We start from the raw sequence: 24,400 nt of genomic DNA on the forward strand, positions 1-24,400 counted from the left end.
GGGGCGGTGCTGAGCTCTCGGGGCGGAAGGTGGCCGGTGCGGTGGCGGCAGCGGCGGCAGCGGCCCCGCGCCCAGGGCTCCAGATGGAAGCGGCGCCGGACCCAGGGCCGCGTCTCTGCTGCAAGCCTGGCGGGCGGCTGGACATGAACCACGGCTTCGTGCACCACATCCGCCGGAATCAGCTCGCCCGGTACCGTCCCACCCCGCCGCCCTTCCCCCAGCCCCGCCCGGCCCGGCTGTCCCTGACTCCCGCTCGGCTCCCCTCAGGGATGACTACGACAAGAAGGTGAAACAGGCGGCCAAGGAGAAGACGAGGAGGCGGCTCACGCCCGCGCCCACGAGGCCCCGCAAGCCCGACCTGCAGGTGTACCTGCCGCGACGCCGAGGTGAGGCCGCCCACCCTGCCTGCCTCCGCGCTCGCGCGCTCCTCGGCTCCGGGCCCTCTGCCTCGACGCGCCCCCTTCTCTCTGTGGAAAAACACACACCACTTATTTCCCAAGGCTCGGCTCATCGCGTCCCTTCCCGGAACCTCCACCTCGACGCTCCCCAATCCTCTCAGTGCTGCTTCCTGGAGAACAGGGCGGGTGGACGGACGGCCCCCAGTTAAACATCAGTATTACAGGACATAGGGGCAGGCCAGCAAGAAGTTGTCTGCCAGTGTGTCCCATCATACTGTATGTCCGCATTCCCACTACCTCACAGAGAAAAGGCTCAGCACAGCTGTACAGGACAGAATTGTGGACTGAAGCCCAAACCCAGCAAAAGGCTTTTGTCCCCAGATTCCCTGAGACCTAGGCATCATAATAGCCAACATATGACGCCAGATTTGTTGAGCATTAAGGTGTTGTTAGGTCTGTACATTGTCACATAGTTATCATAGGCCCCATAAGGTAGGAGCTCTTATTTATGTTTCCCAATCAGAAAAACAGGCACAGAGGCCCAAAATCTCAAAGCTCGTAAATGACAGAACCTGGATTTGAACAGGGCAGAGCTCTGTCCATCTCTCCTATACCTTCCAACCCTATTCACTAAACAAATGTGTATCGTATGCCTGCTGTGTGACAGGACTGTGCTGGCCCTAGGGCAGGAATGCAGAGGTACGTGAAACTGTCTGGCACCACATATCACATACAGGCACACTTAGGAAAAGATTGGGGCTTTTATCTCTGTGGTCAGGGCTCCAGCGGCCTTCCCCTCTTCCTTCTCACTCTGGTTCATCCTTCCAGATGGCTCTACCCACCCCAGCAACCCAGACTGTGAAGAGTCCCGTGAAAGCAGCAGTAGTGGCGGCTCCGAGCCAGAGCCTTCTGGCCATCAGCTCTTCTGCTTAGAATATGAGGCGGACAGCGGAGAGGTCACATCTGTTATCGTGTATCAGGTACGCCTGGTGGAAACAGCTACAGCCTGAAGGTTCCCTGGAACTGGTAGAAATCACTGCCAGCCCCCGAGCCACTGTTTTCATCAGGGTCAGAGGGGAGTGTCTGCTCCACATAGGGGCATAAACTGCTGGGCAATGCTTTTGAGCACAACTCCTGTCACACAGTGATCCTCAGCGGGCAACAGGGAGGGCTCATGGCCCTCAGTTGAGAATCACTGTTACAGGGGATACCTGGGAAATGGCAGGCACTGGCAAGTTTGAGTCAAATGGAGTTCTTTGAGAGTGTAGTCTAGGGACAGGGCAGGTCGCCTTTCCAGAAGAGGCCAGACCCTGAGCTTCCTGACTCTTCCTCCACGTAGGATGATGATCCAGGAAGGGTGAGTGAGGAGGTGTCAGCACACACGCCTCTGGATCCACCCATGCAAGAGGCCCTCAAGTTGCGCATCAAGGAGGAGATTGCAAAGCGCCAGAGCCGAGACTGACCGGGCCGAAAGCATTCCCTCCAGGCTGGAGTCACTGCCCAGGGAGCTCCCTAGTTTGGAGATGCCAGGACCAGTCTGGGCTGATCTTGACACATAAACACACCCCAGAGCTGCTAGAAAAGGGTATTACAGGGACAATGCCTGACCACCTTCCTTGTATATTGGCCCATTGACCATCCTGATTTGGAATTTTTGAAAACTTTGTTTGGCTAGCTTGGTGTTCTAGAAGCAGAGACTCTAGAAGGAGAGCCAAGGTTTATGAACCTTATGCCAACATGCTGCTTTCTCACTGAGTTCATATGCCCTGAGATACCTGGCCACTGCTGCTCCACCCAGCTCCATGAGCCATGTTATTTTATGGTTCCTTCCTACTGTGCTTCTGCTTATGTTCATTCATGTTTTCCTAGGTCTTTTTTTTTTTTTTTCGAACTGTTTCTTAGTTCTTTCCTTCATCTTTTTGTCTCCAAGTCCATCAGTTCCATCCCACTCCGCACCTCCCAATGTGACTGTGCCTCCAGCTGCTCAGGACATTGGAGGTTTGGGGGCGGGGGCGGGGGGGGGGAGGGCCTACCTTTCTGACATGCTCTCCCAGTAATCCTGATAGCAACATAGTGAGAGATGTTCATTTTTGAGGCCAACTCCCAAGCATGTCTCCCTCCCCTGCCATAGCTTTTTCAAGTTTCTGTCATGCCCCACTGCTTTACACTATCTAGATAAGGAGACCTAAGAAGATGATACCAAAACTAAACTGCAAGGATTTCTTGCAGCAAAACCTGCCTTGGTTAGGACTATAGAATTCTAGCTTTCAGCCTCATCCCTTAAAGGGGAATTATCAAAACATGCTTAAAACTGCCTCTCCAAATGTGATTTAACAGTCTGGAACATAGATACAAAGAGCAATTCAACAGCAATAATTGCCTATTTAGAACCTTAGTTGCAAAGCGGGTGGGGGTGCGGGGGGAGGCCCAAACAATGTCTCAGAGGAAATGAACCTCTCATCTGCTCTTCCCCTGCCCCATTCTCTTTTCCTGCCTCCTAAGAGTATATAGTCTCCCAACAGATCCTTATAATAAAAATCCCAGGAGTATCAGTGCTTTCACTTAAGTGAACATTTTTCCTAATGCAGGGTTAGACTAAAGATCTGAGAAATCCACACTGCAGTTCCAAGCCACTTCAGTTTTCCAATACATTGGAACCTTTTTTGTAATTTGAACTTTGGGGTTATGTGAACCCATGAGCACTGAGACTTCTTGAAACCAAAGTCTGCCTGCCCCAGGGGTTTCTCCACATCAGGGTCTCAAGATCAGTCTGGCTGGTCCATCTCAGCAACCTTTAAAGGACATCTGAGGGCACTCTTAAACTACTTATTAAAGTGCAGGTAGCCAGAGCTTACAGTGCCAGGAACGTCCGTGAGGTGGATTAGTTAGAAAGGCCTGGTTGTGAAGGGACCAGAGTGCTCCTGACCCAAAGAGCTGGCCCAAGGTGAAAGGCCTTAAACTTGCCAGTCCTGGGCTCAGTTCTACTCTTAAAGGAGAAAGCTTGCCCTCTATATATTCAGCTGGAGTCAAAGTGCCTTTTAACAATGTTAACTACCCTTCAGAGCCTGGGTCAAGGGGGCTGTGCCATCATCCCAGTTTCCCTGCAGCTCAGAGGACCAGTCATTTTAGTCTTCCAGCTCTTCAACTGATCTGACTTGGACATAGGATTTCACTGGAACTCTTAGACTTCCCAATCTGGAAATACTTTGGGGTTCATCTTCTCACCGCTGGATGACCTGCTTCCTGGATTTATTATAAAATTTAGAAACCAGACCAGAAGAGGAGATTTTAGCCTCCCTTCCTGTTTTGTGAGAAGAGAAGTGTGTACCTATTGTCTTTCTGTGTTTGTCATGTAATCTCACTCAGGTAAGAAACTAATGAGAGCTCCTTACGTGTAGAATTTTTCTTGCACTTTGTATATCAAGTGCATATAAAATATTTTCCACTCAAGAAAGATCTAATTTTTAATTTATGCAGTCTGACTATGTAAAGCACTAAGCCTGGTACTTAAGTGAGAGATTGTCCTGCAGAACAGAACTGTTGGTGCTGAGGCTGCCATTGCTCTAGGCGTGCCTGAGATGCTTCTCTGGTGATGGCCCTCAGCCAGTAGGCAGCTTTCTAGCACAGGCTCATTGCTTATTTTGCCACCCGTCCATCTGGGATCTAAGATGGTATTAACCAGTTTATTCACCAGACTTAACTCCAGACATCTGGCAGCTGTTTTCAAAAATCGGTGCTTTGCCATGAAGGACAGTGTTCAGAGCATTTCCCACAGGCTGTAGATATGTCCCGAAGGGGACTGTCCACGCTGTGTAGCGCAGTGGCAGCAGTGTTGGAGTGGCTGGAGCTTTCCAGCAGGCTGCTTCAGGTTCAATACTCACTTGACTAGATACATTCTTGGCTTTCTTAAAAAAAAAAAAGTCTGGAAGCCTGATAGGCATATCTCATGTCCATCCAGAATTAAGTGTTCCTTCACTTACTGAGAGTTAAGCCTTGTATTTTAAGGTTTTGTGTTTCCTGGCCCAAAGTGGGTAATGTTACAAATAGAAGGAAGCTGGGGTTTGCATGGGGCTTGGGCTGTGCAAAAATAAACACTGAAGCTTGAGTTCCAGCCAGTTGGCAAACATGGAAATCTTTGATGAACATAACGCAAGAAAAGAATGTAAAGCTTTTTGTATTGAGTAGGAGTCTGGAGCCTGGCCAGACATTAGGAGGACCGACCAGCGTGGGCATTAACAAATGCTCTCTATGGAAGAGCCTCTGAAAGAGAGATTCTATCTCCAGGGTCTACCCTAAGGGGCACTCCCAACTAGAGGTTAGCCTGTAGAGCTGGAAGAAATCCTTTGGGGTAGTGGGTATCCAACCTGCAGTGCATTTGGTGTGGATGGTCGGGTAGTGGATTCCCAGCTGATTCACAAATATAAATGAAGCCTTTACTACAGAAAGAGGAATAAAGACATTATTTTCCTACCTCGGAGCCTTTGGGAGAATCACCATAGAATGTTGAAAATTATTCAAAACATTTTAAGCTCTCTTTGTATTCCTGTCCTGTCCCTGAGGAATTTGATGGCCAATGAGCCATAGGCACCGAGCCCAAATTTCCCCAGTGATTGGAGTGAAGCTAGAAGTGAAAACCTGAGTGAATGGTTCCTCTGCCTTCTCGGAGCCACCAGAATGACAGACTGGTTGCACTGATTACGTTATGGTGTTAAATGTATAAAAAGCCATATAGTCTTCTGTTTTCTCATTTCAATGTTTCTGCTATGTAGATGAATAAAAAGTATGCAAATTATTTGAAAAATCCTGAAGGGAAGGTACTTTACAAAGACTGTAATTTTTTTAACCAATAAACATTATTTTTACAGCACTGTTTTTGCCAAGAGTTGTGAAATCACCTGCGTATGTAGGGAAGTGACGATGAAATGCCTGCTCCTAACATTCAGCACCACAGAATCAGCACTTGAAATCTCGTCTCTTGCTTAGCCTGTTTTAAGAACTGTCCTGGTGGAAGTGTAACTCCCGTAGCTTTAGAGCTGGAAGGGACTTTTAAAGACTTCTGGTCCTACTTCTTGTCTAACTCTCCCCTACCAACTACCCATTCTGTCACAGGGAGCTCTAGCGGGGTAACTTCTTACTCATACTGTCATATTAAGCCCAAATCTTCCTCTTCACAGCTCTGGAGCACCTGTCTACCCACTTTATGTTAAAACAGCCAGCTCTCTCAGGTCTTCCCGGGATAAAGGTTGGACAGGAACACAAACCCAGATCAATAAGATATAGTGTTGGTTATGAATGGCAAAGCTACTAATGAGGTAGGAAATACTGAGGGCTCATGACACCATTGGGCAGATGAGAAAAAGGGGCCTGTGCCAATGGGAACACACCTGAGAAGATGGTGTCTCTGTGAATTAGAAGTTCCCCTTTTTCCTGAGGCACAGAACATGGCCAACAGAAGGTGCTCTGAATTTTACACCCCACTGGTCCATTCAGCCTGGTGTTCTTGTACAGTAATGGCTCTGTACCGCCATACTTTACTTGTCCTGATGGGATTTGGCAAAGGGCTCTCCAGCAGATTTCCTTTTTCCACTAATTTTTCCCCCTTTTTCCATTTTTAACTGTCACTGGGTCCAAAGGGGTTTCTCCTTTGTCAGTGCCATTTCTGGTTTATCTGCTCCATTTCCCTAACAGTACCAGCCATTTAACCTTTCCCTAAAACGGCCTCCTGGCAGCCTGGACCCATGCTCCCTTCAGGTAAATGATCTTTTGGCCCCAGTGTTGTCTCACAAGGGTTCTCAACAGATGCTGGGCTTCCTTTTAGAGCGCCAGGCACCCTTCTGGTATGTGCAAGGAAGTATTCTGCCTTTTTAATTAGGAAAGGAACCAAGAGGGCACTCTTGGCCTGTAAGTTTTGGTGAAGCTGAAGGGGTAAATTATTCGTACACTATTCTGCTTCCTTTTCCCAAATTGCTCTGGGTCGCCCACCTTCCTGTTACCTACCAACACCTGGCCATGTGGGTCTACTCAGAATGGATAATCCATTGGTTAAGTGTTGAGCAGTTAGGTAACATATTTTAGACAATGAATTCTGGACAGTAGTATTCTGTCTGCTTGTTCCCTTGAAAATGCATCCGGTGCGAGTAGCATCCTTCAGAGTTTGCAGAGTCGAAAGCATAAGCCAAATCCAGGACACTTGACTGTAAGGCATAGCTAAGGCTTCTCTGCAGACCGCCTCACCTGGGACAGAGCAGGCACCCGGCGCCAGGTGGAGAGATAACCCGAACTCTCACTTGCAGCGGAATGTGCCCTGCGGCGGAGCAGGCTTCCTCAGCCACGTTCGCCAGGACGATCACAGGTGGAGCTGGAAGGTGGTGCAGCCCCCAGCTTCCTGCCTCCCGAAGCTTCCACAGCAGGAACCCGGGCAACAGGACTATCCTTCCCGCATCTCGGAGACAGAGCTGCCATTGAGTCCCACGCCACACGCCCAGGTTCCCTGAAGCTGGGGCGCCACCCCCTTTCCACCGGGACTGGGCGCGGGGCCTCGGGAGTTGTAGTCCTGGGCGGAGCGCGGGCCCCAGGACACTAGCGACTCGGACTCCACGTCCCGGCGGGCGCCGCGGCGTGGCCTAGGGCGAGGGCGCGGCCGAGGGCGAGGGCGTGGCCGCCGGCCCTTTAAACCCACAGGGCCGCTCAGAGGGCCGCAGCCGGGGACGGCGCCACGCGGGGCTGGACAGAGCGCGGCAGCCGCAGGGCGCTCCGGGGAGGTGCGTACTGGCCCCTACTTCCCAGGACCCTCCAGGGATCACCAGAGAAGGCTCGTGCCCCGTGTCCGGGGACTCGCCTGCCGCGGGCTCCGGGCGCCCACGCGGGCGGGGGCCGGGCTGGGCTTCCCGCACGAGCCCGCGCTTCTCCAGGGCGCAGTGGTCGCGGGGTTGCCGGCGTGTGGCCGCCCTTCTACCGGGCCTGGACCCACACCGGGCTTTCCTTTGGCTTGGCCCCTTGACCGTCCTTACTGCTGCTTGGCTGCCAGCCCCGCTCCTTCAGGCGAGGGAGGGTGACTCGCTCTCCAGATGTTATGGCGCCACCTAAGCCCCTGAGTACCGGTGACTTTGGGGTGGGACGCGGAGGCCCCCGGGCGGTGTCAGAGGGTGGCCACGTTCTGGCGTGGGCTGAGCTCAGTGTGGGCACTCCGAGTCCCGGCGGGAGCTCCGAATCAGGTGATGACCACCTTCCTTTCCCCACCCATACCCCCTGCCCCCGCGGCTTTGACCACTCACTGGACCCTGGACTTTGACCCATCTCTCTCCACCAGGCCGGGGCAGTTGATGGTTTTGGCGAAGTATCTTAAGGTAGCTGGGCCTGCCCCCTCTTCCCCACCTACCTCTTGTCATCCCTCCCACACCACCACCACCCTGGCTCCCCTCCCTCATGACCGCCTGGATCCTCCTTCCGGTCAGCTTATCAGCATTCTCCATCACTGGCCTATGGACTGTGTGAGTAGAGGGGAAGGGGGAGACAACTAGGAGACAAAATGGGCCCAGGCTGAGGAGGGACAGGGCCCCGCCAGGACCCAACAGGAGCTTGATAGCACACACAAAGTCCCTTGTCCTGTTGCAGGCTGTAGGGTGATACCCACGGTCACTCTGGCTGTCTCCAAACCCTGGCCTGATGCCTGGACAAGTCCCTTGGGACAGGCTGGCACCACTGCTGTCCAGCAAGGTGGCCCTGACACATACTTTTAGCCAGGGCAACTTCCAGAGGTCCTCTAGTTTGTGGCCATTGCTGAGTTCTGGTGTGGCATCAGGGCCATCCCAACTTGAGTCCCTAGCAGGGGCAATGATTATGAACGGGGCCAGAATCGAGGGAGAAGAGAATAGTCAGTGGGGGAAGGCTGGGCTGGGCTGGGGTCATGGGGTGACAGTTCTGTTCCCACAGGTATGCCATGGCCGTGATGAACCGCCACGTGTGCCCTGTGGAGAACTGGTATGGCGTACTCTGCAGACAGCTTCACTCTAAAGCTCCCTTCATCTTTGTTCCCTCTTGGGCCAGGGCTGCTGCGAGCCAGATGGAGACCCTGGGTCACTGCTCTTCTCTGACATTGGCGTGCCTGCCCCCCAGGCATGGCTTCGTGCCCACTGCTTTCCACCATCCCTTTTCCCCCTTGGCTTCTGTCTCAGGCAGGCCCTGGGAAAGTGGGCTCTCCTGCCCCTGATAAGGGAGGTCCAGGAGGGTGGTCTCTGAGAGGCCTGAAGTACAGGCCAGAGGGTTCCCCCAATCTACTCTGTCCTGCCTCCAGGTCCTACAACGAGTCCTGCTCTCCTGACCCTACTGAGCAAGGGGGTCCCAAAAGCTGCTGCACCCTGGATGATGTCCCCCTCATCAGGTAAGACCTAGAAACTGGGCAGATCAGTGAGACCCAAGGCCCTGATAGACTCCCAGCCAAGCCCCTCCAACAGGCCTGTCCCAAAGGATTTCACAGGAATAATAATTATATTAAGAGCACTTAGTAACAGTACTGCTTTCCAATTACTATGTGCCAGGCACTGTGCAGAACACTTTACATGCATGACATCTAATCCTCCCAGCATTGGGGCAGCTATTGTTCTATTTTATGGACAAGGAAAGAAACTGAGTTATGTCGTCCATTCAGGTCACACAGCTAGTTAGTGGAGCTGCCTGGATTTTTTTTTTTTTTTTCAAATATTTTTATTGAATTCAGAGAGGAAGGGAGATAGAAACATCAATGATGAGAATCATTGGCTGCCTCCTGCACACCCCACACTGGGGATTGAGCCCACAACCTGGGCATATGCCCCGACTGGAATCGAACCTTGATCTCCTGGTTCATAGGTCGACACTCAACAACTGAACCACGCCAGCCAAGCGAGATACCTGGGTTTAAGATCAAGGACTCTGATTGCCTGGCCCACATTCTGGCTCAAAGAAAGCCAGCTACAGGCCTTAACAGTCTCAGGGAGTCCAAGGAGTCTTGGGGTTTGCTAAGCAATCCTGGGTCCTCCCTAACTTGTCACACACATGAGCTCTGCTTTTTCTTGTAGGGGAGGGGGTACCACTAAGGACCATTTGTTTGTGAAAGACACTGGTCCTTCTCGGTGGCTTAAATTGGGCACAGATGAAGCAAGAGAAGGCAAGTGGGCCAGAATGGGGGCCCTCTGGTGCGCCTGCCCCTCTCACTTTGTCCTTGCCCCCTCCCCTCAGCAAGTGCGGCACATATCCCCCAGAGAGTTGCCTCTTCAGCCTCATTGGCAACGTGGGTGCTTTCATGGGTGAGTTGTGCCCTTAGCCCCTAGCCAGCCCAGTCCAGCCCACCCCACACACCCTTCCCCCCCGAAGGGCACAGGAAGCCCTTGCTCAACGCAGCCCACCCAACCAAGGGCTAAAGCAAAAGGGGCCACTTCTCTCCCTGCTCCTTAAAGACTAGAGGCTGACACCCACACAGCCAGAGGAAACCCAGTTCACCACCCACCCATCTATTCCCTTCTGGCCCTCAAAGTGTCTGGAGGGGTGAGAGAAGCGGGCTCCTGGACAGGGCTGGGCCAGAGGAAGGCACTAATGCCGGCTCCACCCATGCTCTTCCCCAGTGGCCCTGCTCTGCCTCCTGCTCTACGGGCAGCTCCTGGAGCAGAGTCGGCATTCCTGGATTAACACCACAACACTCATCACAGGCTGCACCAACGCTGCAGGCCTTGTGGTGGTTGGAAACTTTCAGGTATACTGTGCCCCGCCCCCCCCCCCCCCCCACCTCTTGAACTTCCCCTAAAAGGGCATGGCTATCTGCAGGGACCCTGTCTCCTGAGGTTTGACCCAAGCTGCAGGGGCAGCCCCTCAAAGTTGGGGGTGGGGAAGGAGGGCCTGGGAGGGAAAGAAGGGAAGAGGGACAGAGAAGAGGTGAGGGGGTGGAGGAGCAGGGCTGCTTCACTGTTCAGCACCTCTCTCTGGACCCAGGTGGATCATGCCAAGTCTCTGCACTACATCGGAGCTGGTGTGGCCTTCCCCGCCGGGTTGCTGTTTGTCTGCCTGCACTGTGTCCTCTCCTACCATGGAGCCGCCGCCCCTCAGGACCTGGCTATGGCCTACCTGCGGATTGTGCTGGCAGCCATCGCCTTTGTCGTCCTGATCCTCAGTATCCTTCCAGGACAGGGCAGCCAGGAAATCCTCTAGCCCAGCCCTTCTCTCACCCAAGATGAGGGAGACCGGCACACCTTCCAGATAACACCATCCAGGGTGATCTCCGCTCCCTCTCCTGGGAGTTCAGGGCCCATCCTTTGCCCCAACCTAGTTATATATCCAGGAAGGCAGGTGCGTCTCCAGTCCCCACAGGTCCTACTGAACATTTCCTTAGCACCATTCCAGGCGGCGTCTTCTTCATCCATGAGAGCTCTCAGCTGCAGCACGGGGCAGCCCTGTGCGAGTGGGTGTTTGTCATTGACATCCTCATTTTCTACGGCACCTTCTGCTATGAGTTTGGGGCCGTCTCCTCAGAGACACTGGTGGCTGCGTTGCAGCCTGCTGGCCGGGCCTGCAAGTCCTCCGGGAGCAGTAGCACCTCCACTCACCTCAACTGCGCCCCTGAGAGCATCGCCATGATCTGAGGGCTGGGGAGGGTGGCTGGCCCAGCCTCCACTACTCCCCACCCCATGTCTTCTCTGCATTCATTTTGTACCAAAAACAATTTTGAGAAAGTATTCTGTTGGGATATAGGCTTCTTCACTCCTAGAAGAGTGGCCATCCCACATCCACCTGTGCCATATAGGAGTGAGCCCTGGCAGCTGCCTGAGCTGCGCATGACCCGCTCCCCACTCTAGTATTGTCTTTATGTTTAAAGGTCACACATCCTCAGTCACCCAGCCACCCCTTCAGGTGCCTTTATACCCAGGGCCGAGGCCAGACCACTGGGGTTTCCTGCTGCAGGAACTGGGGGCTGGGAACAGCAAGAGGGATAGTGATGTGGGGGGAGGGGAGGGTGAGCACACCTTAGTCTGTGGGAAGGCCCACTTTGGGGCCTACCGAACTGCACTGGGATTTTTCACTCTGCCCCTTATATTCTTTAGGGCAAGTAGCACAGCAGAACCATGTGGGTATTTTAGTACTTTTTTTTATATATCTATTAAAATAATTCTAATTTGCATGTTTGTAGTCTGTTCTGGAGAGTCAGAGGGCCTGGTTCAGGACAGCTTTCCCTAAGCAAAGAATACCCCTAGGGAAAGTCCTGAGTGCCCAGTGCTCTGAGAGCAGGGCTGCCTCCAACAAAGGATGACAGGTACTAGCCAAACATCCCTCCAGGGCGTGAAGCCCTTTTTGGGCTAAAGAACTGACTGATCTGATCATTTCATACTTCCCCCACTCAGAGTCTGGTTTGAAATTTGATTCCTTAGGGGACGGGGGGGGGGGGGGGGAGCATGTAAAGAATGGCTTTAAAATGTTAGGAACAAAAAGAAAGCACCTGGAATTTCAAGGTTAACTAAAAATTACAGGGGTAAAGGAATGCATCTTTAAATATCTACTGGGTGCTAGATCATGATATATTCTGCTTTCCAGCCATGAACACATAGACCCAGTGGCCAGGTTCTTGGCCTGGGCTCCACTACCCTCAGGCCAGCAGGCTTGGCAAGGAAGGATATGCAGCCTGGTGCCTTCTGTAGTCCAGGCCCATCTTCCCCAGCAGCAGTAGGGCCCTAGTGGAAGGTGCAGCGCCCCTGCCCAGGCCTCTAAGCAATGCAGCAGCATGGTGGGTAAAGAAACCTTTAATGAGGATTTGAGGTGTAAGAGGATGACGTGGAGGACCAATGCTTGGCCCCAGCTGCTTCATGTGTACATGGCTCCATGCAGGTTCTCCAGTCGGTGCTTCTCCTGCTGCTTGCGAGCCTGAAGGAAAGAGGCAGGGGCCATATCTGAAGACCTGTGGGTGAACAGATGGGCCAGCTATCATGGAACTGGCTCACTGTTTTCAGGCCCCTGGCATCTGGGTGCTCCTTACCAAAGTTACTGGGAATGCAGCCAGAGCCAGGGGACCTGAGGCCTGCCTGGCTTTGCTGAGTTGGGAGATGAGAGCATCGAGGACAGCCAGAGGGAGCCACCCCCTCCACTTACCACCAGCTCCTACCTTATCCCGTTTGTGCTCTTCATAAGTATCATCATCAGTGGGCAGTTCATGGCGGCAGAGGGGGCAGGAATTTGTCTGGAAAAAACAGCAGTGTTCTAGCCCAGGTCTGGTCTTTATAAGCTAATATTCATCCCCTGCTCCCAATTCTCACCCTGACCCTTCTTCCTTCTCTGATTCCCTCAACAGTTCATAAAAATAAAGGGGCTGGAGAACTGGACAGGGTGAGCAGTACCTTGCTTAGCCAGGGCAGAATGCAGTTGGAATGGAAGAAGTGATGGCAAGGCATCTCAATGGCAGTCTCCTCCTCCTCGAATTCCAAAAGGCACACGGGGCACTTGAGCTCTTTAGGAGAGAGTGCTGATCAGGAGAGCTGCGACAGCCCCACCTCCCAGCTCCCACTCCTAAAGGTCACTTGCCCCAACCTGGCCTGGAAAACTGAAGGGCCAGTCCACAGTCTGGCTTGGGGGGTGGGGGTGGGGGCAATTAAGGGAGGGTGAGGTCTGGCAGACCTGCCTCAAAGAGCAGAAAGAATTAGTGTTCTCACCAGACCGAGAGCCCCTGATGACGGTCCTGGGGAGGCTCTCAACCGCAGTCTTGGCAGCAGGTGGAGGCAGGTGGTGATCCCAATCTACTACCAACCCCAAGTCTTCAAAGTCCACACTGATGAAAAGTGACCTGCGCAGAAGGACACAAGGTCAGAAAACCATACTATCTCTTTGCCTCCACAATTTACCCGGCGTCAATAGGTCAACACCCTCTCCAGCTAGTAATAGCTACCCCAATCAGTAGTGCTCACCAGGTTAAGAGCAGAGCGAGAAATGGTTTACAGCTGCTGTCACAGCCCCAACCACGCAGGCTGTTTATTCCCATTGTACAGATGAGGCAACAGGCTCCGAGAACTACTCGGGCCACGCAGGAATGACCTGGGAAGCCAGATTCCAAGTGGCAGTGCCGGCGAGCTTGTTGTTCCTCAGCCATGTACTCACCCTGCCACGCCCCCACGGCTCCCTTCGCCCACCTCCCAGCCCCCGCTCCCTCCCGCCAGACTTCCCCTAGTCCACCAGCTCGTCTTCCCGAAACCCCCTACCCGGGAGGCCTACGGCCGATCCAAAGTATCGACTTCCCCTCAAATTGAGCCTCCGGACTAACTCCAGAACATTCACCCGTCCTCCCCAGAATCTGCCGCCCCAGGTAACCCGCCTTCTCCAGCTAGCCCCGACCCAGACACCTGCGCCTGGCCCCGCCGCCCAGTCCCGCGCATCCACCTCGCGATCTCCAGCAGGATGTTGGTTCGGGCCTCCCGCTCGGGGTCCAACGGCTCGCAATCGTGTTCGTCGAAGTAGGACGCCATCTCTGACACAGCAGCCCCTAGACCCCGCAGACTGCGGCTTCGCGGCTCCGGCCAATAAACTAGCGAGGTGAGAGAAGGTGGCCAATCATAGCACCCGAAAGGCGGACACAGTGGGTCCTTACACGCACGGAAAGCGGAAGTATTAACTCTCTCACCTCTCATTGGCTTGAGTAAGTCAGGTGACCAAAGGCTAAAGCCAATGGCAGGGGCCGGGGCTGATTAGAAAACTTTTATTTTGGAATCCGAGCCAAGGGTAAACAGGTACAAGGAGTGACGTATGGGCGCCTTGAAAAGCCGGGTGTTGGGGATGTAGGGTGTCCTCAGTCGGCTCTGCGACTCAGAGGGCCTCGGCAATGCAGATGCTGAAGGCCTCTCAGGCGGAGGCGCTGGTCCCGGGGCGCAGAGTCTTAACAGTCCAGGGGGAGAAGGAGTCGGCGCTTCCCGCTGCCCTGCCCTGGGCCCACCGGGCTCTAATGCACCCCCTGAGCTCTAGTTGGTTCAGGAGTTGGCTCTTGGGTCCTCCCCTATCTCCCCCCCCCCTCCCAAAAAAAAGAAAAAACAAAAAACACACCTTTCTGCTCATTTCCAACCAAGAAAGGGAGTATCCCTGATGGGGAACCTGGGGCCTTACCTGTTCCTGGCTATCAGTGTGACCTTCAGCCCATTGCTCAACTTCTCCCCTTGCTCCTGTAGAATTAGCGTCTTGAATAAAATAAGTAGTTTGTGTTAAAGTCCCGGAAGGAGGTACTCAGGAGGCCAAAAGTGGTAAAGAATTATTAACTTATTAGGTCATCAGAAAATCAGATGGGCTGAGCCCCCAAATGGTGCCAGCACCCAGAGAGGGGGAGTTAGACTCTAGGCGGACTTTTTCAGCAGGGAATTGCGAATCCTGGGCAAGTACGAAGGAGAAGTTACTGATCTCAGCAAATGGGATGTGGTCTAAGCAAATGGGATGTGGTCTAAGCAAAAGGGATGTGGTCTAAGCAAAAGGAAATGTCGGTTGGGAAATTATCTAAAGGTCAGTTTCCAATGGGAGGTGATATCGATTCGATTATTTGATCAGATCTAATAGATTGCATCCCTGACTACCCATGAGTCTCCTGGAGAGGGGTTTCAGCTTCAGGAAAAAAAAAAAATTCTTTTTAGATTTAACCCTCAAAATTCTGATTAACTGATCTAGGCCTGGGTGTGGTATTTTTATAAGTTCTACCTGTGATTCTAACGTGAGGCAGGGTTGAGGACCACAGCACTAAATGATTTGACAGCTACCATTTATTTTCCACCTAGAACCCTTACATTGATGGATATGGGAGATAAATATTATTATCCCTTTTACACACATAAAACCCAAGCCAAGGAAGTGACTTGCCCAAGTTCACGTGGCCTCTAAGTGAAGGCCAAGTGCTCTCCTCCATCTTTCCCAGGGCCAGGAAGATGGTAATGAGCTCACTGGGAGTGTTACCAGACAGGGACCTGGCCGGAGCTGGTCTGCTGGACGGGCTGTAGTGTGTGGGCTCTTGACTTTGTGTAGGAAAGATTTCAAAACGCGAGTCCAGGTGCTTTTGAGATATGTTTATTAAAACTGGGGGAAGTGAAACAAGGAACAGCTTAGGATGGAAGAAGCCATAGGAGAGAGCCTAGGCAGGGCTGCTTTGGCTCTCTAGAAAGAAGTGAGCCAAGGTGAGGCTGCTGTCAGCTCACTGGAGAGTCAGAGAAAAGGGGGCCTTGGGAGAGGTTCAGGGCAGGGCATTAGCCTTGGACGAGCTGCCCCTGCCCAGTGCTCCCCTGGTTACAATTCTCACGAGGTTCCTTAGAGTTTAGGAGATGCATGCCTCAGGGGAAAGAAGAGGGGGAAGGAAAGGCCCGGACATATTCCTGGGAGGGAGAATGTGCACTGGGGTCCTAAGTTTTGAGGGTTTTAAAGGCTGGGAGTGTAGGGGAAGTTTTAGGGAAGGATCTCAATAGAATATTCCTCAGCTTTTCCAGGTGTATCCTTTCAGGGTTATGATCTCCACTGATTGGTCGGTGTCAGGGTAGAGGATCATTAGTAATCGAAGCTGGTCCTGGTGTCACCCATCTGATTTTGCTGTTTTTCCTAAGCCTGAAGCTGAAATACAGCTGAGGCCTAGGTGTTACCTCTAGGGAGGAAAGGTCAGGGAGGTCTAAACTGAACAGATAGCGGCCATCGCTATGCCAAGGCAGGAAAAGCCACCCTGGGTTTGAGGTCTGGCACCAGTTTTGCTCATTTCTAGGCACTCGGGGCTTTCTGCCCTAGTGACCTGTAACTTGCCTGAAAATGCTTGGCCAATTTGTTCAGCTCTCTGTCTCAGTTTCCCCATTCCACTTGCCAAGGAATTTTCCTAGCTTACTATCCTACCTCAGAAGTAATGAGCTCTGGTGAGGGGTCCACACAGCTCTCAGGTTTGTTCTTATTTCTCTTCCAGTAGCCCTCTCTCTACTTAACTAGGAACTGCTTCTGTTACACACTTAACCCTGAATTCCCCTTCCTTCCTACACTTGAGTTTGAAATGCAGTTAAGTCACAAAGGCTGGGGTTACTCTGCTTCACGGTCTTGGCAGGGCCTTCTTTCCTTCTCCCTTGGCCTTTATCCAGTGATCTTTCCTGTGGCCCCAAAGGCACTGCCTACTTGGCCCTGTGTAGCCCTAGAGCTTTAAAAAGCCCAAATTCTCTCCTACAGGGCAAACTCCAAGTCATCCTTTGTGACTGCATCACAACACCACAGAAACCCTTCCCGGTTTCACCGCCACCTGCCTCATCTGTGATCTGATGCAAAGCTTGAGGAAAACCAGGGGCAGAGAAATTGGGAAGGAGGAAGTGTTCAGAGGACAAAAAGTCTAGCCTCTCACCTTGTGATATAAAAATCTCTGAAGTGCTTCCCTCTTTGTCATCCCATCTGGAGTCCCATTGGTCCTCTGAGCATCCCCAAGACATCAGAATAATAACAGATTTCATTCTCAGGGAAACAGGCTCAGAGGACACCAGTTGAAGGGTCTGGTTTGGGGGCTGTTGTGCCTTTACACCTGCACTCCAGAAGGATCTGTCTGCGAAGGGTTGGATCAAGTAGGGAAGTGAGAGGAAGGGGCCACTTCCCCAGGATGGAGTCCTTGGGGTGGTAGCCTTTCTAAGCAGCCCAAGGTGTGGAAGCAGAGCAGAATGAACAACCTGGAGACCTTCAAACACACACACACACACACACACACACACACACACACACACACACACACCAGCTGTTAACCAAACAGCACTTTTTAACAAGCAGCAGTGTTTACTGAGCTCCAAGTGGGGCTGGCCTGGCATGGCCAGTGCAGCAAGCTGCCCTCAAGGGCCAGTCAGTGGCATGATAGGAGATGCAAAGGTGCACACTTTGGGGCTGCCCTTAGGCGCTCACTGGGGTGGCTCAGATAGGAGCAAATGCCAACGTTCTTTGGAGACCAGAATCAGCCAATGTGGCCATTTGGCCTTTCCTCCAGGCCCAACTGAGTCAGTCCCCAGGCCCCGAGGCAGCCCCTGAGTCCTGGGCCTGTGGGCCACTGCTGCCCTCACTTCTCTGTGGGAGAAAGATGACCAGCAACACAATCAGGATGATGAGCAGGCCACCGCCCACCACCAGCCCCAAGCAGATACGCCAACGGATGTTCTCCCAGCGCTTCTTCTGGGCCAGGGTCTTGGTTGTCTTGCTGAAAGCTGAGCTCTGTAGATGTCCCCAGACACAGGATAGGAGTTAGTGGTTCCCTAGAGACCTGAAGCCAGCTCCTCCCAACCCCACCCCAGCAAGGTGTAGTCTCCTCCTGCATCCTTTCCATCTGTATGTTCCCTCTCCCCACATAGCCTGCCCTGGAACCCTCCCAGCCTGACTCCTAGTCTCAGACACTGGTGTAGCCCTTAACTTGCAGGCCTTTGGGCTAACCTCCAGTTAACAATGCCAGTTTTCAACTTTAGGAAGCTCCACAGCTTCAAACCAAGGCCTACCCATTGCCTATGTAGGCTAGCAGGTGTCAAGAAACCCACAGGCCCCACATTGGCCCTCAGGTCCCACGAAGGGCCTATGAGCTCCCTATCAGGGCTCCCACTAGCCTCTCCCTCCCCGCTCCCTACTTCCCAAGGCCTCACACCATGTTCAGGAGTTGGTCTGAACGCTGCTCCAGCTCCGAGAGTTTCCCATCGCGCTCCAGGACCTTGTCAAAGTTGTTGAGCATGATTTCCGTCACCTCGTCCGCCTGCCGCTGGCACTGCTCCAACTCTTTCCCTGCCTGGGCACAAAGCCCAAGGTCAGGGCTGAATGAAGCCCCCACCCGGCCCTCACTGAAATCTAGAGGTCTCCTTGCTCAGTGTGTGTGTGTGTGTGTGTGTGTGTGATGTATGGCAGGGGAAACAGCATCTTTCATGTAAGGATATATGTGTGGAGTAAAGGGCCAACCTCCTGGGTGTGTGTGGCTCACCTTGGTATCACAGGCCCCTCCTCTTGCCCATCAAAGCAGGTCCTAGGTTAGCCAGCTTCCTCTAAGGTGCCCCAGGATGGGACCTTCCCAGAACCCCACCCTTCCACAAAGCAGGTACTTTTCTCACCTGCTCTAGGGTGGCCTCTAACCTATGGTTCTAGGAAAGCACACTGGCCCTATGGCTTCCCCCAGCAAAGAAGAGGAAACCAAGCTACTTGGCTAGAGGCCAGAGAGAAAAATCCACCCCACAGAGCTAGAAATGTAATTCTGGACCATCACATGTCATAGCCTCTGCCTAACCCACAGACACACACAAAGACACAAACTGAGATCGGATCTCCCTCCTTGGGCCTCTGAGTGGTCAGGCCAGTTCTACCTCCTGGCCTGACCTGCTCCCACATCAATGCTCGAGGTTGAGTCCCTTTGTGCCTGGAACCTCAGCCTTCCTGGCCTCTGACCTTTGGCCTCCCAGCTAGCCAGGATCTTCACTGATGTCCAACTCACACAGATGAGATCAGGCTTGGATCTTATCCAACAAAAGTACCCAGCTCATTTTAGAGGACTGGGAAGGGAGGTGCAGGGTCCAATTTGGGGGAGGTTGGGAAGACAGGGGAGAGGAAAAAAGCATGGGTCACAAACAAGAAAAGAACTGGGCTTTGGACACATGCACCTGAGAGAGACCCAGGGCAGGAGATCCTGGTTGGAGAGCTGGAGGTCCAGGAGCAGGTTGAGACACAGATCAGGGAGATGAATATGAGAGGATTAACAAACCACAGCAATTCCCTCCTCCCATTCTAGTTCCCCGCAGCCTATCCCTCTTCTCATCTCCTCTCCACAGAACATTGGCCAAGCTCCCTTTCCTGCCATACCATATTGTCCATTGTCTACAGTAGAAACTTTGGCACTTGACTGAATTCCACTTAAAACCACAGAAAGGGAAGGTATCTGGTGGTCACAGCGGGCCACCTCCTACTCAGGCAAGAATCTTCATTCAGGATCCTTGCACACAACCTCCAGGCATCTCCAGCTCATGAGTCTACCTCCCCAACTGGGCCACAAGTTCCCAGAGGGAGGGCAGGGCCCAGTGCCCTTCTTTTGTCTGCTTGGAATCAGGGCCCCGGGAGACCAGCACAGTGCTGACCATTGCAAGGACTCAGTGAGTGGGTCATTTGCGTTATAGCCTGTCCAAAAGCAACTTTTATTTTCAAGAGCTGTTACCCCCGCGTGTTTATCTAGCCCAGCAGGAGTTTCGAGGGGTAGCATCTAAAACCCAAGTAGGTCAATATTTGCTCATGAGCTAGAAAAGAAATACTTGCTTCAAGAGGCAAGCCATGGTAGACGGGTATACTCACCAGCCAGGGGAAGCAGTACTGAGGAACAAGGAGGAATAATAAAGAGAGCAGGGAAACCGTGCTCATCTCTACCACATCATGACCACTATTATGATGACTAGATTATTCAACAAGGTTCCATTATGTGGAGTCTCTCGCGTTCAAACAGTACAAGGCATCCGCACATTCAAATTGTCCAAGGCAAAAACTTGGGAATGGACAAAGATTTTAAAATGAGAATCACTGCTAGAGGTTTGTGGGACATTGGATATTTATTTTTTCTACTCTGAAGACTACAGCTGTTGTTTTTCTCCTACATGGGGTGACATTGGGTCACATTCTCTAGGAGAGCTGGCTGTACCTCCCACTGCAGTCTGCAGCCTCCTTCCCCCACTGGGCACCAGGCCTCTCTGGACTCCAGATGGGTCCAGGCCTAAAGGAACACATTCGCTCCAAGGAACACAGAGGCCTCAGACTCAAGTCTCTGGCTCTCCCTGGCCCCACTCAACTAAAGAACTACAGGATGTGGAAGGAGGTAGCGACCAGAAATCAAGGCCAAGCTGCCTGCTGCCACATTGAATGGAGCCTAGTGCCTGGCACACAGAGACATTTGGGAAATATTTTCTGAATGAATTGCGCCTGTTCTTAAGAAGATCCCTAAAGGCTGAGGAAAGAGACATATAGGATACAATTAGAGAAGAGTAAAGAGTTACACTGGAAGATGCAAAGAGGGAGTATTGGAGCTGCCTACAGAGGAGTGATTCCTGAGAACCTTCATAGAGTGGGTGGGGTGAGCCCTTGAAGAATGGGGTGGAGCTGGGGCATTCTTGGGGGCTAGGCAAAGGGTAAGGGTGGAGGGGCAGGGTGAGCCAGAGAAAAGTCAAGAAAAGGAAGCGCAGGCCCTGGCTGGGCAGCTCAGTTGGTTAGAGTGTTGTCCTAATATGCCAAAGTTGCAGGTTTGGGCACATACAAGAATCAACCAAATGAATGCATAAATACGTGGAACAACAAATCAATCTCTCTCTCAAATCAATACAATAATAATAACATACATTTTAGAAAAGAAGAGAAAGCTCACTTGGAGGGAGGGATGGTATAGGTCTCTGAGCCAAGGGCGACACTGCAGAGGTGCTTCAGGATAATTTATCTGTGGGTGGTAGGCTGGCATATCTGGAAGTGAGAAAACTTAAAACAGAGAGGCCAGCCAGACAGGGTGAGAAGAGAAATGCCATCAGGGTGAGATGTCCACTGGGGGTGGGGGGTGGGGGGAGGGAGGCAGAGAATGTAGAGGATGGGTGGGGGAGAGAGGCACTTCCAAGCCCTTCCAGGGCCCTGAAGGGCTTGAGGTTGTGAGCAGGGGGGAGCAGGGAGCAGTATAGTTGGCAGACAGAGTGGAAGTTATACAGGAAATGTTATTGACAGACAGTTATCCTCTGTACAGAATATCCCTCCTTTGACACTCAAATGTCCCATCAGATTTTTCCAGGCCAAATGCCCTTGGTTCCTCTGAAAACAAAGCTCTCAAAATCTCCCTAACCCTCCTATCACCCCACCCTCTTGGTTAGCGCCTAAGAAACCCTATTCTAGTTGTCATCGTTGTGGTCAGATGGACCTGGGCAGCAACCAGGTATATCAACTCCTTCCTCAGGAGGCACTCACCTGAGTTCAGAGACTAGGATCAGGGCTCTCTGCATTGCAGCCCTGGGTTCCTTTAAATCCTGCCTCTGCCATTCACCAGCTGAGTACTGAAGACCAAGGACATGACCTTTCTGACCTTCCACTTCCTCATCTATAAAGTGATGACAATAATAATATCTACCATAATGTTATCTAAGACATGTGACATATTATAAATAGCGTGCTTAGCACAATACCTGACACACCCTAGACACTCCATAAATAATAGCTATTCTTACTGATTTAGCCCAACTTTTCCTAGTTTTTTTTTTTTCCAACAGTCAGATCCCAAGCACTACACAATACTGGTGCTCAATAAAATCTTTTAGATATTTTTACAAAATATACATCCAAGCTAGCTCTTCTTTATGGTAAATGTGTGCCCTTAATTGTTTCCTGCCTAAATACAGAACTTTATTATTTTTTTAAATATATTTTATTGATTTTCTACAGAGAGGAAGGGAGAGGGATAGAGAGTTAGAAACATCGATGAGAGAGAAACATCGATCAGCTGCCTCCTGCACATACTGGGGATGTGCCCACAACCAAGGTACATGCCCTTGACCGGAATCGAACCTGGGACCCTTCAGTCCGTAGGCCGGCGCTCTATCACCAGCCACACCGTTCAGGGCCTAAATATAGAACTTTACATGGGCCTTTGAGGACCTGCATCTAGTTTATTTCCATCAGGCATTACAGGCTATTGAAGTTTTATTCTTGATAGTGGTAACAGCCACCATTCAATGGACACTACTCTAAGCCAAGCACTGTGCTAGCTGTCAGTTCACTTTATCTCATTTAATCCTCACAATAATTCATTGAGGACAGTACTATTATCCCAGTTTTATAAGAAACTGAGGCTCAGAGGGGTTAAATCACCTGTGCAAGGTCACAGAGCCAGTGAGGAAAAGACCTGAGAGTTGAACCAACATAGCCTCCAAGGACCACATTCTGAATACTTGTGCTAACCTGAATGCAGGCAAAGGGAGGCCAAATGCTTTAGCTGACTGGCTAACGAGTCAGCAGGCCTTTTGATGCTGCCAACTCAACTTGTATGCATATGAAGAAGGCCAAAACCCAAATTCTTTGGACATTACATGAGAGAGGACCATCTAAAAGATGAATGAATTCAAGTCATTATCCATTCAATTTCCATCTTTCCTGTCACTATTCCTACTCTATCCATGATAGCCATCATTATGTCCAGCACAACGGAAACACAAAGAAATATTTGATTGAATGAATCAGAGAAGGAAAAGGAAGAAGGACCAGGTAGGGAAGGGGGATGGGAAAAAGGAAGGGAACGAGCTGTGGGCAGAGAAAGGGGCAAGAGGGAAAGAACAGAGGAATGGGGATAGGAGATGGGGGTGAGGGGTGGGGTGGGAGATCAATGTATTCTTCCCAAGCTCTGATCTACCATTTGCCTCAAATGAACCTGTGAGAGTCCCAGAGTTTCCCAGTTTCCCCCAATAAATTATCCTGCCCTCAATTTTCATTTCAGGAGTTCTTTCTTCTCCCCAAATGCTAACCCCTCTCCCCGCGTGATCCCTTGCCCTGCACACTGGGAAGTGGGCTCTGGACTCTGTCCCATTCTCAGAGCCTCCCTCAGTTTCCTGGCATGGCCTTACAGCTCAGCACTACCTTCCTGCCCAGCTTCCTCTTCCTGTCTCCAGTTCCCCGGAGATGAGGCTATCCAGGCATGGCAACCGCTAGCCGGGCCCTTCCATCCCACCTCTGCCAGCTTCTCTGCAGCAGCACCTTAAAGCACCAAGCCCGCTTCCTGCTGGGCCCATCTTCCCCAGGGGAGGGGAGAACAGCAACTGGCACCACCTGTTCCAGACATCTTTGCCTTGGAGATGGCAAGTGAGGGCAGAGGCCAGAATCTGCAGCCAGGGTGGCGGAGTGGCAATGACTCAACTCAGGAATGTGTCCCCAGATAGGGGTTAGAAGGAAGGCCTATGCCACACTCTGATAACTTCAGTGGAACTTTTATAAACAACTTCCTTCCTCTTTCACCCCCCAAAACCTGCCATGGGCTGGCTCAATCACCAACCACCCCATCTGCTCAGGTTCCTACTTCCCCAACGGGGGCTTGGCTCCTCACAGCCCCAGAGAGGGCTGAGGCGGTCAGCACATTACCTACCTCTTCTCAGGAGGAGTGCCAGGCAGGTAGGTCTCTGCCATTCTATCTCCTTTCACCTCCCACGGACCGACCGAGCAAGGCAGGTATTGCTGACCCACTTCTCAGGGGAGGAAAAGGAGGCTCAGGGGGGTTAAGTGACTTGCCCCGGGTCACAGAGCCGGTAAGTGGCCACCACCAGGATCTCAGCCTGACCCTGTAGCCGGTGCTGGTAATCACTTGGCTCAGAAAGTGGAGTCAAGTCCCGCTCACTCCGCGCGGGGCAGCCGGCATGGGGCTCAGGCCACACTTTCCCTCCCTCGCTCAAGGGCAGCGGAGGGGTTGACCCAGCCCGTCCCCAGCCTCGCCCGGGGACTGCAGTCACGGAGGACGCCCCCACCCTCGGACAACTGTCACACCCTCTTTGCTCGTCCTCTGCCCCTCGCCCGGCCCACCCTCCCCGCGCGGGCCCTCACCATCGCTGCTGCCGCTGCTGGGCTCGCTCCTGCTCCTCTGCCCACAGAGTGGCCCCCGTGCCAGAGCCCGGGAGGAAGCAGAGGGGCGGGGCAGGGCGGGGCGGCGGGGGGGCGCCTTCCCCCACAACCGAGACCAAGTTCAAATTAAATCGAAAGCAGACGGCAGCGGCGACCAGGGTCCTTAGGGCGCCTCCTCCCGGGCCAGCGGACCCAGCTTTGGATGACTTCCCAGCCTCCTGCATTGGGGCTAAGTTTGAGCAACCGGGCACCGGGTCTGCACGCTGGCCCCACGTGGGCCCTGGAGCCGGCTCTGGGAGGCATCTCTGCGACTGCATCCAAGATCAGGTAGACCGAGCTTACCTGGGGTGGCATGATTCATTCATTCTAGGGGGGTTGTAGGAGCACCATTGTCAGGCACTGTGCTAGGTGTCTCCAGGGTCTTCCCCACCGTGGTGAGTACATCTCAC

General features: G+C 52.5%; 4 protein-coding genes across 14 annotated transcripts; 2 read left to right on the plus strand and 2 right to left on the minus strand.

Annotated features, from left to right (window-relative positions):
• On the plus strand, window positions 1–5,265 carry LOC308256901 (UPF0561 protein C2orf68 homolog). Its single transcript, XM_080685415.1, has 4 exons — window positions 1–190; window positions 268–386; window positions 1,227–1,378; window positions 1,738–5,265. The coding sequence occupies exons 1-4, from the start codon at window positions 84–86 to the stop codon at window positions 1,858–1,860; spliced, it is 501 nt and encodes a 166-aa protein (XP_080541541.1). The 5' UTR covers window positions 1–83; the 3' UTR covers window positions 1,861–5,265.
• A 1,766-nt stretch (window positions 5,266–7,031) lies between these two features.
• Window positions 7,032–11,543, plus strand: TMEM150A (transmembrane protein 150A). Of its 6 annotated transcripts, none has more exons than XM_080683946.1 (8): window positions 7,032–7,159; window positions 7,708–7,888; window positions 8,331–8,513; window positions 8,692–8,778; window positions 9,615–9,682; window positions 9,998–10,125; window positions 10,362–10,539; window positions 10,770–11,543. In XM_080683946.1, the coding sequence occupies exons 2-8, from the start codon at window positions 7,824–7,826 to the stop codon at window positions 11,006–11,008; spliced, it is 948 nt and encodes a 315-aa protein (XP_080540072.1). In that variant the 5' UTR covers window positions 7,032–7,159; window positions 7,708–7,823; the 3' UTR covers window positions 11,009–11,543. The 6 variants fall into 6 exon arrangements, with proteins under 6 accessions (XP_080540072.1, XP_080540073.1, XP_080540074.1 ...); XM_080683947.1 differs by having other exon boundaries at window positions 8,331–8,378; XM_080683949.1 differs by having other exon boundaries at window positions 7,096–7,159; window positions 9,455–9,682.
• Window positions 11,544–12,144: 601 nt separating this feature from the next.
• Window positions 12,145–13,923, minus strand: RNF181 (ring finger protein 181). 2 transcript variants are annotated; one of them, XM_080683952.1, is made up of 5 exons: window positions 13,785–13,923; window positions 13,064–13,194; window positions 12,752–12,861; window positions 12,520–12,594; window positions 12,145–12,281 (listed from the first exon to the last, which is right to left on the minus strand). In XM_080683952.1, the coding sequence occupies exons 1-5, from the start codon at window positions 13,868–13,870 to the stop codon at window positions 12,222–12,224; spliced, it is 462 nt and encodes a 153-aa protein (XP_080540078.1). In that variant the 5' UTR covers window positions 13,871–13,923; the 3' UTR covers window positions 12,145–12,221. The 2 variants fall into 2 exon arrangements, with proteins under 2 accessions (XP_080540078.1, XP_080540079.1); XM_080683953.1 differs by lacking the exon at window positions 13,785–13,923 and adding an exon at window positions 13,316–13,457.
• A 1,504-nt stretch (window positions 13,924–15,427) lies between these two features.
• On the minus strand, window positions 15,428–23,996 carry VAMP5 (vesicle associated membrane protein 5). Of its 5 annotated transcripts, XM_080683955.1 has the most exons (5): window positions 23,934–23,989; window positions 21,321–21,450; window positions 20,740–20,831; window positions 18,004–18,141; window positions 15,435–17,582 (listed from the first exon to the last, which is right to left on the minus strand). In XM_080683955.1, the coding sequence occupies exons 3-5, from the start codon at window positions 20,827–20,829 to the stop codon at window positions 17,373–17,375; spliced, it is 438 nt and encodes a 145-aa protein (XP_080540081.1). In that variant the 5' UTR covers window positions 20,830–20,831; window positions 21,321–21,450; window positions 23,934–23,989; the 3' UTR covers window positions 15,435–17,372. The 5 variants fall into 5 exon arrangements, with proteins under 5 accessions (XP_080540084.1, XP_080540081.1, XP_080540082.1 ...); XM_080683956.1 differs by lacking the exon at window positions 21,321–21,450 and having other exon boundaries at window positions 23,934–23,972; XM_080683954.1 differs by lacking the exon at window positions 21,321–21,450 and having other exon boundaries at window positions 20,740–20,846; window positions 23,934–23,972.
• Window positions 23,997–24,400: the final 404 nt, after the last annotated feature.

The sequence above is a fragment of the Plecotus auritus genome, assembly GCF_963455305.1.
Source record: "Plecotus auritus genome assembly, chromosome: 8".
NCBI classification, from domain to species: domain Eukaryota; kingdom Metazoa; phylum Chordata; class Mammalia; order Chiroptera; family Vespertilionidae; genus Plecotus; species Plecotus auritus.

Excerpts from the sequence above, each read along its gene's own strand:
- VAMP5 (XM_080683955.1), bottom strand. The coding sequence starts at position 20,829 with ATGCCAGCCTACCACCCACAGATAAATTATCCTGAAGCACCTCTGCAG. Across the intron at positions 18,142-20,739 it reads TATACCATCCCTCCCTCCAA|GCAGGGAAAGAGTTGGAGCA; the intron begins GTGAGCTTTCTC and ends CTTTGTGCCCAG. Across the intron at positions 17,583-18,003 it reads CAGACCAACTCCTGAACATG|AGCTCAGCTTTCAGCAAGAC; the intron begins GTGTGAGGCCTT and ends GGACATCTACAG.
- RNF181 (XM_080683952.1), bottom strand. The coding sequence starts at position 13,870 with ATGGCGTCCTACTTCGACGAACACGATTGCGAGCCGTTGGACCCCGAG. Across the intron at positions 12,595-12,751 it reads TTCTGCCCTGGCTAAGCAAG|ACAAATTCCTGCCCCCTCTG; the intron begins GTACTGCTCACC and ends TGTTTTTTCCAG. Across the intron at positions 12,282-12,519 it reads AAGAGCACAAACGGGATAAG|GCTCGCAAGCAGCAGGAGAA; the intron begins GTAGGAGCTGGT and ends TCTTTCCTTCAG.
- TMEM150A (XM_080683946.1), top strand. The coding sequence starts at position 7,824 with ATGACCGCCTGGATCCTCCTTCCGGTCAGCTTATCAGCATTCTCCATC. Across the intron at positions 8,779-9,614 it reads GATGATGTCCCCCTCATCAG|CAAGTGCGGCACATATCCCC; the intron begins GTAAGACCTAGA and ends CCCTCCCCTCAG. Across the intron at positions 10,126-10,361 it reads TGGTGGTTGGAAACTTTCAG|GTGGATCATGCCAAGTCTCT; the intron begins GTATACTGTGCC and ends CTCTGGACCCAG.
- LOC308256901 (XM_080685415.1), top strand. The coding sequence starts at position 84 with ATGGAAGCGGCGCCGGACCCAGGGCCGCGTCTCTGCTGCAAGCCTGGC. Across the intron at positions 191-267 it reads CGCCGGAATCAGCTCGCCCG|GGATGACTACGACAAGAAGG; the intron begins GTACCGTCCCAC and ends GGCTCCCCTCAG. Across the intron at positions 387-1,226 it reads GTACCTGCCGCGACGCCGAG|ATGGCTCTACCCACCCCAGC; the intron begins GTGAGGCCGCCC and ends TCATCCTTCCAG.